General features: G+C 43.2%; 1 protein-coding gene across 1 annotated transcript in view; it reads right to left on the bottom strand.

Moving 5' to 3' along the window:
* Window positions 1-2,918: 2,918 nt before the first annotated feature.
* RPS3A (ribosomal protein S3A) overlaps window positions 2,919-13,437 on the bottom strand; it is a 30,992-nt gene continuing 20,473 nt past the window's right edge. Inside the window, exons 5-6 of the mRNA XM_085641657.1 lie at window positions 4,560-4,669; window positions 2,919-3,081 (exon numbers count right to left, since the gene is read on the bottom strand). Coding sequence (XP_085497783.1) covers window positions 2,960-3,081; window positions 4,560-4,669 — 232 coding nt within the window. The 3' untranslated portion in view covers window positions 2,919-2,959. The remainder of the gene's footprint in view (window positions 3,082-4,559; window positions 4,670-13,437) is intronic.

Here is a 13,437-nt window from a genome sequence, read left to right as displayed (position 1 = left end):
TCATCAACTGATGAGATAAGTAGGAGCAAGCTCCAGATCTGTGTACAAAGGCACAGAAAAAAAGAATTTAACATTGATGTGCTGGAGAGGAGCTTATATGCAGCTCCTTCATCACTTCCAGGGCGGAACAAAGTCAAAGCTAAGCACCAGGGTGCCACCTAGTCCTGCACAGGACCAATGCTGTATTAAACCTGGCAGATTAAACCTGGTGATTTTCTAAAAGGTGAATCATCTGGGTAGAAGTATCCATCAGAAAGACTACCTTTTGAGTTTGATCCACAGTATTTCTAGTGCGGTCTTGAGGTTTCGGCTGCCAGCGTTCCATTTATTGGTCTTTAGCCCCATATAAAAAAAAATAACTGCCTGTTAGGAGTATCCAGAACCTTGGATATTTTGAATTCTAGTTGGATTCAGATCAGCTAAAGTAACTAGACTAGGTCTAGTCAAGGACAACAGGCTAAAGGTCTCAGGTTGCATATTGCTTAGGTGCCACCATGAGTTGTCATCTTCAGAAGAAAACTCTGGTCCAATGTCTAGCTCATTAGCAATGAAGAATGTGATTAGCCTTCAGTTTAGTGTAACTGCTTGAACTCCAAACTGGATCTAAGGTATCCAGGATAACAGGTGTTCAAACTCTTATCACACACCCCCTCTCGAGTTAGCGTATTGATAAACTGGGTCAGAGGAAGCCTTTCTTCAATAATGTTCTGGCTCTATAATAGTTAAAATCCCCCAGAAAAGTAAAAAATAAAAAAAAACATGTCAAAGATGGAATTTGTGTTAACTAAGATTTGTATCAGTTTGGAAGGTAGCAAGGAAATACATGGATGTATAATAAATGATTCCAGGTATTCCATTTAAAGTAATCTCCAAACATTTACATTTTTCTTCATCTTGAAAGAGTTGCTAATGGTAAGCACATAAGCGGGTTTGATTGCAAGTGGAACAGAACCAGCTGTAGTGATTTCACTTTGTTTGCAGAAGAGGTTTAAGAGAAATGTACTATGTTTAAAAAAAATTTATGGATTAGTATCATTTTCAAACTAAAACATTGTATTGGAGCCCAAGACAAGATATTAGCGAACGTGACCAATGCTGAAAACTGGATGAATGATTGGTACGAGATAAGGGTTCCCACGATCATCAGTGCTTTAGTATTTAAATATGTTACCTTCAACAAGTTTCAAAGGAAGAAGGAAGCCATTCAGGTTACAGGGGGTGATGCAGTGCACACGATGTTAAAATAAACATATCCGAAGTATCTTGAAAATGTTAGAAATACAATTGGTGGAAATATTAGCTTTTAGAAGAATAAAAGCAGATCTGGGTATTTCAGTGAATTGCTTTTAGTTAACTGTTAAGAGTCTGGGAAAATGAACAAGTGAGGGAAGGCAAATTGTTTGGGGACAAGAGTAAAGTTTGGTAACATGATTAATTCTAATACTTTTCCAGAGAAAGTTTGTCATCTTGGAAAATGTTGCAAATGTCCACATTTTAACTTTAAGGAAAATGAATGCTACCAAGGTGTGTGCTAAAAAACCCACACATTATCTCTGGTCCCCATGCTGAAATCGTAACACTGAAACGTTTCTCGGGACAGTGGAGAGAGACCCTCCAACTTGTGTCACCAGACATGTACCAAGCATATTTGTTTTCAGCGCGAATCATGTAGATGAAATAAAAAGGTCAATTAACACTAAATATCTTCAATGAGAACAGTTCCCGGCTTTGCGAATACATCCAACTAAAATTGATCACATTAAACTGGGAGTAGTCTCTAAAGGATTGGACGGAACCTTTTTTTGTAAAGGAAGAAAAATCTACATGGTGGAGTCCAGAACTCTAAACACTGAGATTTCTGGAGTATGGCAAATTAAGGATAACTGGTCATGAAGCACAATAGTTCTTTAGGCTCTCAGATTCCAGTGGCAACGCCAAGACAAAACTATGCTCATTACTGAATATACTGTATATACTACTTAAATGTACATTTTTAACAAAAGAAATGTGCTTGCCTAAACGAATAGAAATAATAGTAACTGATATGGTTAGCAGTATTCTTGCCCATTTGAGATTCTTTATTCACCCCTCCACCAAGGAAAATATCAGGAGGGAATGGACAAGTCTGAGAATATTCAGGTTAACCTGATCAGTAGAAACCAGTACAAAGGTGCAATGCTTTAAAATCCAATGTACTAAGGAATCTTTCAAAATTCTAAATGTAATTCTGCAGAATATATTGGATCTTAGAAATACAGCTAGACTATGCACCCCTGAAACCAACTGAATACTAAATAACATACCCTTCATTGCTTTACAACTCACACATAGGTTAGTACATTTTGGACACAAGTGTGTGGTAGGATGGGCTTGGTAATCAAACAGATCACCAAGTATAGCTCGATTTCACGTGCAGCATAGGTGGTTTTACTGGAAATCCCCAGTGGCTAAAAGGTTGGCACCCATCATTGACTGGGCTGCAGAGTTGATTTTAACTATACAGTAAAAACACATTAGCAACAATTGAGGCAATTTATATGAAGTGTCTCTGGATGAAATTTGTTAACGACAAATTTGAATAGGTTTTATCAGGAGTAGTTAAGGGGTTGTCTCATCTTCCCCATGTGTGTGTTGACATTCTATGAAACCTGACTTTTAAAACATACAGGTAAGATCTATTATCCTGAACCTAAATCTGGTTAGTTTATTTTATTAATTAGGAAATTACTCTGTAGTATTGGAAATGTGAACAGAAGCAAGATCATGTAAGCATTTCATTCACTAACAAAAAATTCAAGTAATTTCATAACCAATTTCATGCAATATGTTTGCAATGACTGCAAGACCAGAGTATTGCCATATTGCTTACAGTAAAATACATACACGAAACCTGCCATTTAAAAATGATACAACACTGATTACATAAATTTTGTATTTATTTTACAGATATTTGAAATCTTTAGACTGATTCTTGCACTGGCGGCTCATAGCCATCAGCCCGTTCCACTTTTGCACCAGTTTCATCACCAGCAGGTTTCCCGGTGGCACCTCCTTCACCATGCAGCTCCATCAATTTTCCCACTAAAAGGGTAAAGAAAAACCATGCATTACAACAATAAGAAAACACACATCACAATCAACTACAGGTAGAAATGGGACATTAGTTCAAAAATCAAGCTAAAACTTTTTAGGAAAAATACTAGAACAAGCATCCTTTAAGCAGTATGCCTATCCTTTTCTGCGATGACACGAGCAAAGAGGTCATTTCAGCAGTAAGCTATAAACGTGACCAGGATTGGAGAGCCCTCATGATTACTTAAAAATGGATTTATGTTCAACATCCATGCCTCAAGCACACGACAACTCCTCCACAATATATCCACCAACTCCCTTTTTAAGGTTTATGATGCTAGCCTTAAACAATCATGAATACCCTGCCCAGGAATCTCTTTATAGACTTATTTGGCTTTATGGCTTATTTGCCAGTTTTATTGGCAGGCTACAAGGCAGAGGGCTAGTGGATGGAGTGGTAGCTCAAGGATAAAGTGGCAGAGCTGAACCTGCTTGACGCTACCTGCAGGCTTATAGCACTACACTATCGCCTCAGGCTGCTTGAAGTTAACACAACTTCAAAGCATCTTCGCACAAAAAGTAGAACTCTGAGATAGGACTGGGGAATACACATCACGTCAGCATGAAGTGAGTAACTTTGAGGCCTCCCATTTCAGGCATTGTGTGCTTATTATGGGAGCACATGCACGCAAGGCTCATGAATAGAAGTCTTGCGCCGCACGGACCTCTGGAGGCAACGAGGTATAATTGTGGGCTGTGAAATCTAACAAGAGCCACTGCATTGTCTGATACGCAGTAAAACATTTAATCTTTACAGATTGTAAACCATCTATCTAAATGGAAAACTCAAACTAAGGAACGTGTCTAGTTCACTTGGAACCATGATTTTCTGCTGCTTATCCCCCACTTGCAACAGGCGGTGTTCACAGAACCATCTTTCGAATAGTTAGGCATCTTACTAGTTGCAACAACCTTGGACTATTTACAAGAAAAACAAGGCAGAATTCAAGGAACAGCAGACAACCCACCATTCATGCGTGTGCATTCCCAAACAATAAACACTTTAAGCAGCCTGGGCTGCTTAAAAGAAAGCAGCAGTGTCGCCCTTTAAACCTTTTTTTTTTTTTAGCACTTGCACAATTGGTTTAGTATTTATCCAAATGCCCTTTTGCTGCTGTAAATCCTATGATTTGGGGACTTGCGGGGTTTGCAACTGTAAAACAGATTTATACATCAGGCCCTAAAAAGATAGTAAACCTAGCATTCCAATTTGTGGTTATGTTGAAAACTAGACTAGCTAAAATCAAGTACAGAAAAATAGTTTAGCATTATATGATAGGACTAAAAGAAAACCTGCTGCTGTGAATTCAGGGCTCAAAAACATTGCAAACTTGGTTACACATCTGAAATTGATTAGTGAATGGAGCAGTGAACTTAAGGTACAAGCAGATTTTATATTCAGTTTCCTAGAACAGATTAAAACTTACATTCAAACTTTGGCTTTTTCAGCATCTTGACCTTGCGTACATACACATCATGGAGAGGGTAGATTGACTGACAAGCCTTCTCAATGTCTTTGCCAACACTGTCTGGGATCCTGAAATAAAACTTAACGTGTTACCATAGCATACATACATCCTGCAGTAATCGCACAACGAGACAGATAAGCTATGAACCAATACTGGAGAGAAAAAATATAACAGCTGTTCATGGGTGACAAAATTAAACCTAGGAACATCTGAAGGTAGTTGACAGAAATGACAAGCTGGTAGGTAAGGGTCTATTTTGGTAACATGATAGCATGGAGAAATCTGGTTCAAGGATTAAAGGAAAAGCTACGCGAGGATGGGCATGGGAGTTTGTGGTGGTAGCTCGGCATTTCTGTGTACTGTATGTGGGGATTGAGATCTCTGAAAGTCGGGATGGCTCCACTCAGACTGTCACTATCATGTACATGTCTGCTCTGCTTAAAGTGTACACTGTAAGATTGACTATTAATGAATTTACAGTATGAACAGCAAAGTTCAAAAAAAGTTTAATTTTCAAAAGGAATTTAAGGACAAGCAGACAATCTTGAAATAAAATGTAGTCTTCTTAGTAGTCATTTTAGCAATCTACAAGCAGCTGAGAAATATTTATTTTATTTATTTATAGAGCGCGACATTCATCCCAGAGGATATCAAGGCGCTGATAGCAAGAGGGAGGGTATTAGGCTGCTGGAACAGGCAGGAAGGTGTTAGTTTTTTGGGAACAGATGAGTTTTCAGGTTTTTTTCCGGAACTCCAGATAGTTGGATGAGTCGTAGGTCTGTGGGGAGATTGTTCCATCTCTTAGCTGCCAAGTATGAGAAGGAGCGTCCTCCGGACCTTACTTTCTTTATACGTTTAGTTCTGGCTAGTGCCAGATATGAGGACCGCAGGTTCCTTGTCGGGACATAGAACTCGAATCTCCCCTGTAGTATTTTAGGGCCATTTTGGAATAGTGCTCTGTGAACATGGCTGAGTAGTTTGAAAACCGCTCTTTGGCGCATAGGAATCCAGTGCAGGTCTTTCATGCACTTTGAGGCTGAGCTTAGTCTGTTTTTGTTGCATACCAGCTTGGCTGCGGCATTTGGTAGCACCTGTAACCGAGTGAAGAGAGACTCATTCATGCCCACAAATAGAGCATTGCCGTAGTCGAGCTGACTCATAAGCAAGCCCTGCGTGACTGTTCTTCTACGGTCTAGTGGGATCCAGGGAAAAAGCCTGTGTAGCAGTTTCAAGGTGGCAAAACCCTTGCCACAAAGGGCCAGCACATGGTCCTTCATGGATAGGGTATCAATGAGGATACCTACATTTTTTGCACAATGCTTAGGGATTGGGGCAGTCCCGAGTGTTTGTGGCCACCAGGTGGCGTCCCAAATCTCCTTGGCCCCTCCAAAAAGCAGGATTTCAGTTTTCCCAGCGTTTAGTTCCAGGCAGTGCTTCTGCATCCACTGTGCCATTTCTGAGAGACAGTTATGTAGTTTTATTTTGGTGGCTTCAGGCCTTTCTTCGAGGGCCACCATTAGCTGTGTCATCTGCATAGGAGCAAATGCCAATACCCCATTTTCTGCTAATTTCCGCCAGGGATGAGACTTCGGTGTTAAATAAAGTTGGGCTTAGCGACGCTCCCAGTGGAACACCACAGCCAATGATCCTTGGTTTGGATTGGAACTGACCTAGTCGGACCATTTGTGTTCGGTTGTTGAGAAACGAGCCGATCCATTTTAGCGCTGTGGAGTTGATTCCCTTTTTGTAGAGGATTTCCAACAGTCTATTGTGGGAGACCGTGTCGAATGCTGCCGACAGGCCCAAAAGTATCAGTGCTATGGCTCCTCCCTGGTCGGTACAGGACCTGATGTTGTCCGATACTGCCAGTAGTGTTGCCTCGGTGCTGTTGGCAGCCCTGAAGCCAGTCTGTGAGGGGTCCAATAGGTCATTAGATTCCAGGTAATAGGATAATTGTTTGTTCACCAATTTCTCTAGAACTTTGGATAGGTATGGGAGTTGGGAGATTGGACGGTAGTTTTCGGGATTGAGAACGTCTGTCCCTGCCTTTTTTTTTTTTAAACAGAGGAGTAATTACTGCCAGTTTCCAAATATCTGGGAAGGTGGCAGTGTGGAGTGATTTATTGAGAAGGTGAGTGACATATGGGCAGAGGGTAGGGGCTGTCCAAGCAAAAATGAAGTGTGGGCAGGGATCCAGGGGGGATCCTGACTTAACTTCGCCCATTGCCTTCAGCACCTCAGGTTCCGCGAGGGGAGCGAATTTGCTCATTTCAGACATTGCTTCTGGGTGCGGAGTCTGAAATTTCTGATTTGGGACATCTATTTCCGTGGTAGGATTAAAAGTGGAGTATATTTGGCTTATTTTGTCCGAAAAGAAATTACTAATTTTTTCGCAGGATTCTGCAGAGGGAATGGTTTGGGACATGCTGGTTGGTTTGCAAAGTTCTTTCACTATTTTATATAGCTCTTTGGTTGAGTTGCAGTTCATTTATTCGTTACACAAAGTAGCTCTTTTTAGCATTTTTGATGGCGTGATTGTACATTTTAAGTTCAGATTTGTACCGAAATCTGTCTAATTCTAGTTTGGACAGTCTCCATTGATGTTCGGTGTGTTGGCACTTTATTTTACGTGCTTTGAGTTGGTGTATACCATTTCTCAGTGAGAGGTCTTTTTGATCGACTGGGCTTAAGTTTGGGGGCGATTTGGTTCAAAGTTCTGATTTCGGACTCCATGTGTGCTGCGGCTGAGCTTGAGAGCTCATTAAGGGATAGAGTAGGGGGGGGGGAATGGGGGGGGGGAAGTGTTGTAGGAATGTTGTTTCAGTAACTAGCCTCCACACTGTTATTTGTCTCTTTGGGCTTGCATGGATGTGTTAGTTTGGCTGGCAGTTCCAATGAAAATGATACTAGTGAGCGATCTGTCCATACTAGTGGTTTGATCTCCTGGATGACAGTGGATTCGATGTTGGAGAAAAGTAGGTCAAGGGTATGCCCTGCAATGTGAGTGGGCTCCTTGATCCATTGCTTTAATATTCTTTCTAATCCAGTAACAGCGTGGAGAGCTACTTTGAGCGCTTCTTCATTTGAAATGACTATGGGCCATAGCAACTTAATGAGGAGGACCGCAGTAGTGTAGGTGCACAATGATACTCTTACTTCCATGAGAGCCCTATTCAACTGGAGTAGTAAAGCAAGAGGCTTTATTTTGCCAGGCTGGAAAAAGGATCTGCCAACAGGTTATCGGAGGTACATACAAGTAAAGCATTTACTTTCTCAGGAGGCTAAAAATCTCAAGGCTTTAGGTGGGAAGCACAACTAAGGTAGTTCTGCAGTGGGATCCTAAGAGAATTGATTACATTTGTATACCTTTGAGTATATTCAGGGCTACTGGAATTATGCGATTGTGCAGCTGCAATTTTTGCAAATTTGCCGCATTTGCCACATAATCCATCTGCTGCATAAACTGATTTTAAATTTAAAAAATAGTTTCTTGCTCAAACGGTTCAAAAGTTGGTGAAGATGCAGCAACACGTGTTGCAGCGCAATGGAAATCTAGCACAAGACTATACTGACTCCTGAAAAAAGGTCACATTCGGCAGACGTATGCACTGAACACTGAAGTGAAAATTCCTGAACGCAAACCAGTCTGCCAGAACAGCCTACAGGTTTTCCTAAGATGGATTGCCACTGGTCAAAAGTTTAACCATAGAGCATCAAGCCAGAAGGTCAGAGTGCAGTTTCAGCACAAGGAGCGAGCCGAAGCCCTTTTTCACTTCCGACAGGATCTGCTGTATATCCATAAATTCTTTCAATGGCTGGATCACAGACCTCCTTAGAAAGTACCAATAAAGATGTAATAGATTCGAAGTTACATCATTCAGGTGAATAAAGTGCTTTAAATGGGAGGAGAACCTGCATCCAGGCTTGCATCAGCTAAGATCGCATACTTCCCTAAAGAAAACGGAACCTTTGTTGCACAATCCGGGTGGAGTGGATACCAAGCCAGAAGAACATTACTTCTGAAGGCAGTAAGGTTTAGGCTACTTGCGCCAATCCACCTAGCCACAATTTCTAGACTAGGTTCTGCAGTCAGTTTGACGAGCAGATGCATTGTAAATGTAGTCAGCATACAAAAGCATGTCCTTTCCTGCTGCAGAGAAGGCTCATTTTCCGCAACAAGCACTAGCAAAGCCTATATACCCAACTTTAAAGTGCTAATACACGCAAAAAATGCTATTTGCACGACAACAGTACATTAAAGCAATATGCTGGACTAAATAGGCTTCCCCCAAGTTAGTGTCAGTAAAAGAGCTAGCCTGCAAAATGTATGGACAAAAAGAAAATGACAGCCACTATACAAGAAAACCAAGAGGACGGACCTTGAAAGCCACTGAATGCAGATTGGTTTGTTTTTTTAAACTAAAGCTAGCATTCTATATGGCCACAAGAATTAAAAGTTTCAAAGTCAGTTAAAGAAAATACACTGTATCAACTATTTAAACCAACAATTGAAAGTACCAAAGTAGCAGGTGCACCAATGCTTCATATTAGTGCCAGGCTTTGGGGCAGAATTTTGATTTGTGCTTCAAGGGTCAAACACAAAGGACTGTTTTAGTGCAGCTAATCACCCGCGAGGGTATCCAGGTGTCAAGGATCTTGCTGCTGGCGCCCTTTTTAACAGCCAGGTCTTGAGCCCTTTACACCCTCCTAGCAGCAAGGGTGAGGTCTGGAGGCGACGAGGGAAGTCGATCTAGGCCCTGGCCGCCGGTTCAGAGAAGGAACCAACCTCCGCTGTAGTTTCAACGTAGGCGGGTGAGTGTGAGGCAGATTAAGGAAGGGTGTCTGGATGGTTGGTGACAATTCAGACGGTGGTTGATGCATGCTGGTCCTCTGTTGTGCAGGGCTTTGTACTTGTGGATCAGCATCTCAAAGTGGTATCACTTCTGAATGGAGAGCCAGCGGAGCTTCCGGGGGGGGGGGGGGGGGGGGGGGGGGGGGGGTGTCGCTGTCTAAGATAAAGTTTGAAAAATCATCCAGAACCATATCGGGCCAGGGATAGGATGTGTCAAAAGTAAAAACAGGATCACTAGTGTCTGTTCTGAGCCTCTGTTAGAAGTTTTTTTAGGGAAACATTTTTATTAAGAGGGTATTCCTCCCCCTCCCTGGGATACATGTGAGGTAGGTTAGGAGTAGGGATGACAGCTACTCCACCGATAAAGGTCTGTATACTTTAAATCACACCGGGAGGTTGATTTCACACTCGCAAACTTGATGTTGACAACTGCAAACCGGGGGGGGGGGGGGGGTGTATTACAGACGACGCTGGAAGGTGGATTTTCCTTGTTCGTGCTTGCCAACTTACCGTTGGCAGACGCGAGGGAGAATTTTTCGTAATGCAGAACACTACACGAGCGGAGTTCACCGCCCGGACTTACTCAATACGTGTTACAAGATTTTGAAATGGAGTACCCTTCCTTTTGCTGTTAAAAACACAAACTCTGGCTCATTCCAATACCTCCACTTCCCGCCTCTAAGGCCACCAAGACCAGCTAACTAAATACAGAACACATTACTTTTCTATCCAGTGACCTATTACTGACCGGGGGGGGGGGGGGACCTCTCCACCTACATGGCTCCTTCATTCTTTAGCATATCTACTGGTCCTTTTAACGGTCACTGCAGTACCCATCGGGGAGGTGGTTTGGGGCATAATGCAGAGGGGAAGAAGAGGTCCCATGCACAAGTAAAAAGAAAGTCTGTGCATTGTGCTGCGATGAGGCTTTGCTCCAGGGAGTTATGCACAACACATTTTGAAGAGTAAGGAGGCTGCCACAGCCCTCTATTAATAGTACACAGAGTAAAGTGGGCTTTCCATAAACCCCCAAACAGAAACAAGGACATTTAAGGGAACAGCATTCCAACAAGTCAATAAAATGTGCGGTTTGGAGGTAAAGTGAATAAAAACACAAGCAGCATCAAGTTAATACGCAAGAAAAACTAAACAATCAAGTAAGGTATGATCTCAACCTATTGTCAATAGAATTAGTCAATATAAGAACAAATGTTACTTACCTGTAAACTGTGGTTCTCCAGTATTGGTGTCTTTCATAGATTCACATGCTTGAATATTCCCAGTCGTCGAAGTGGGAGTCCCACGGTACATAAAAAGCAATAAGCTTCATGTATATAGTTACATAAATATATAAGAATAAAATACATGTAAAAATAATCATAGTTTAAAAACATACCAAGTCAAAAGTACCATAGGATAACATTGACCCATAGGAAAGCATTGAGAAAGGAATCTCTTTGACATATCCATGTCGTTTTATAGTCCAAACTATAACCAATCAGGCGCAAGCACCCTCTAGAACCTTCTCCTCAGAGGCTCAGGCCCTCAGATTTTCGTAGCACAAGTGTGACAGAGTCTAATGAGGAGAAGAGAGCCTCTGAGGGGAGGAGGGTGGGTCGCATGCGAATCTATGAAAGACACCAATACTGGAGAACCACAGTTTACAGGTAAGTAACATTTGTTCTCCAGTATTGGGGTGTCTTTCATAGATTCACAGGCTTGAATAGAATAGTGAGCAGTACTCTGCAGCCTGAAGAGGCCATAACATTGCATGAAATACAATGACATTGTATGATAAAAACACAGCTGATAACAACCCAAGGAGGTGGGAAGTAACAGAGGCTCACCTTATTTGAATAGATTGCGAAGAACTGCTTGGCCGACTGCCGTATCAGCTTCATTGATGGCATCCAGGCAGTAGTGCCTCGTGAAAGTGTGCCTGCTGGACCACGTAGCTGCCCGGCAGATCTGATGAATGGGCACACCAGCGAATAAAGCAGTAGAGGAGGACATTACCCTTGTAGAATGCGCCCTCACTCCAGAAGAGGCTTGCCAGCCCTCTGATGGCAGAAAGATATCGCTGAAGAAATCCAACATGCAATTGTTGGTTTGGTAACAGAATGTCCCTTACAGGTTCGCCCGTAGGCAACGAACAGTTGATCAGACTGGCGAAAGGGTGCTGTTCTGCTGATATAAAACTTGACACCTCTTTAAGTCCAAAGAGTGTAGACTGTTCCGCTGGAGATTGCGGATGAGGAAAAAAATGTTTTTAAAACTACGGGTTCATTAAGATGAAAATCGGACGGCACCTTTAGCATGAAAGCTGGGTTAGTGCGAAGGATTACACAGTCCGATTTAAATTGAAGAAAAGGAGGCTGGATTGTTAAGGCGTGAATGTCACTTACTCAGCGAGAGGAAGTCAGTGCAAGCAGGAGGGCGACCTTCCAGGTTAAAAATTTGAAATCCGCTGAATGGATTGGCTCAAAGGGCGCCTTCATAAGCTGCGCCAATACGATGTTAAGACACCACGTGGGCGGAGGACGCCAAATGGGTGGAAACATCCCGAACAACCCTTTAAAGAATTGCTTAATTACTCTAGATGAATAGAGAGAGGAAGAGCCGTCCTGGCGTAAGCGAGAAATTGCCGCTAGAAAGACTTTTGGTGGAGTGAGACAGTCATGACTGTGCCAACTGCAAAAAGAAAGGCAGAATCTGTGCCGGGGAGTTATACACTGGGTGGATGTGAACAGACGAGCACCAGTGACAGAAGCGCTTCCACTTTAGTTTGTAGGTCTTCACCATGGAAGGCGCCTGCGCCCTGGCAAGAACTTCCCTGCAAGCAGGTGAAATGTTCAAGTGAGCAAATTCAAGGTGCTCAGGTTCCAGGCAGACAATTTGAGTGAACTGGGATTCGGATGGCGATCCGACCGTTGTTCATTGTTAGAAGGTCTGGCCGAGGGTGAAGGATGGGCTCGCACAGAGAGGAGCAGTAGCTCCGAGAACCATGCCTGCCGAAGCCACCGTGGAGCAATCGAGAGAATGTGGCACGGTCTCCGCATTTTCCACAACACTCGAGGAATCAGAGGGATTGGCGGAAAAGCGTAGGCAAATATCTTGCACCAGTCCATCGAAAGGGCATTTCCGCGCGACCCTCTGTGGGGAAGCCAACTTGCGTAAAACTGACATTTGCTGTTCTGTGGAGTTGCAAAGAGATCCAGGTTCTGGTGACCCCAAAGGCTGAAGACAAAGTCTAGAGTCGGCTTATGCAACTCCCACTCGTGGGTCGATGATGCTGACCGACTGCTAGAATGTTGGAAATGCCAGTCAGGTGGACTGCAGTGAGCGTGATCTGATGGAGTATGGCCCAATCCCAGATCTTCTGAGCCAGCTGGGAAAGCAGTGGAGATTTTGTCCCACCCTGCTTGTTTAGGTAGTGCATGCTGGTGGTGTTGTCAGTTTGAATGAGCACTGATTCCCCTTGAAGCTGGAGCCGGAAGGATTTGAGTGCAAGGAAAATTGCCATCAGTTCTAGTCTGTTGATGTGCCAAGAACGTTGAGACAGACCCATTTGCCCTTGGACAGATCTTAAAGGTGTCTGCCCCACCCTTCCAGGGAGGCATCTGTGGTAAGAACGAGTTCCGGGGCTTTTGCCAGGAAAGAAGTTCCAGCTGCGATGTTGCGAGGTTGTGTCCACCAGTGCAGAGCTTGTGCCATGCGAGCGAATACGAAGATCCGGTCGCTGAAAGAACTGGAGATCTGACACCATTGTTTGTCCAGTTCTTCTTGAATGGGACGACTTCAGTCTGCAATGTGGGATCAAAGAAATGCAGGACGACGCCATCCCCAGAAAGGACTTCAATATGCGGACTGAAACAGACCGCTTTGATCTGATGGAAGCTGCGAGCTGCAGGATCCGTGTTTGCCGATTGGCGGAGACGAAAGCCATGGCCATGGAGGTATTGATGGTAGCGCCGAGGAACGTTC

The sequence above is a fragment of the Triturus cristatus genome, chromosome 2_2 (genome assembly GCF_964204655.1).
Source record: "Triturus cristatus chromosome 2_2, aTriCri1.1, whole genome shotgun sequence".
In the NCBI taxonomy this organism is placed as follows: Eukaryota; Metazoa; Chordata; class Amphibia; order Caudata; family Salamandridae; genus Triturus; species Triturus cristatus.
Note: the sequence above shows the minus strand (reverse complement) of the source record. Positions and strands in the feature narration are given on the sequence as shown.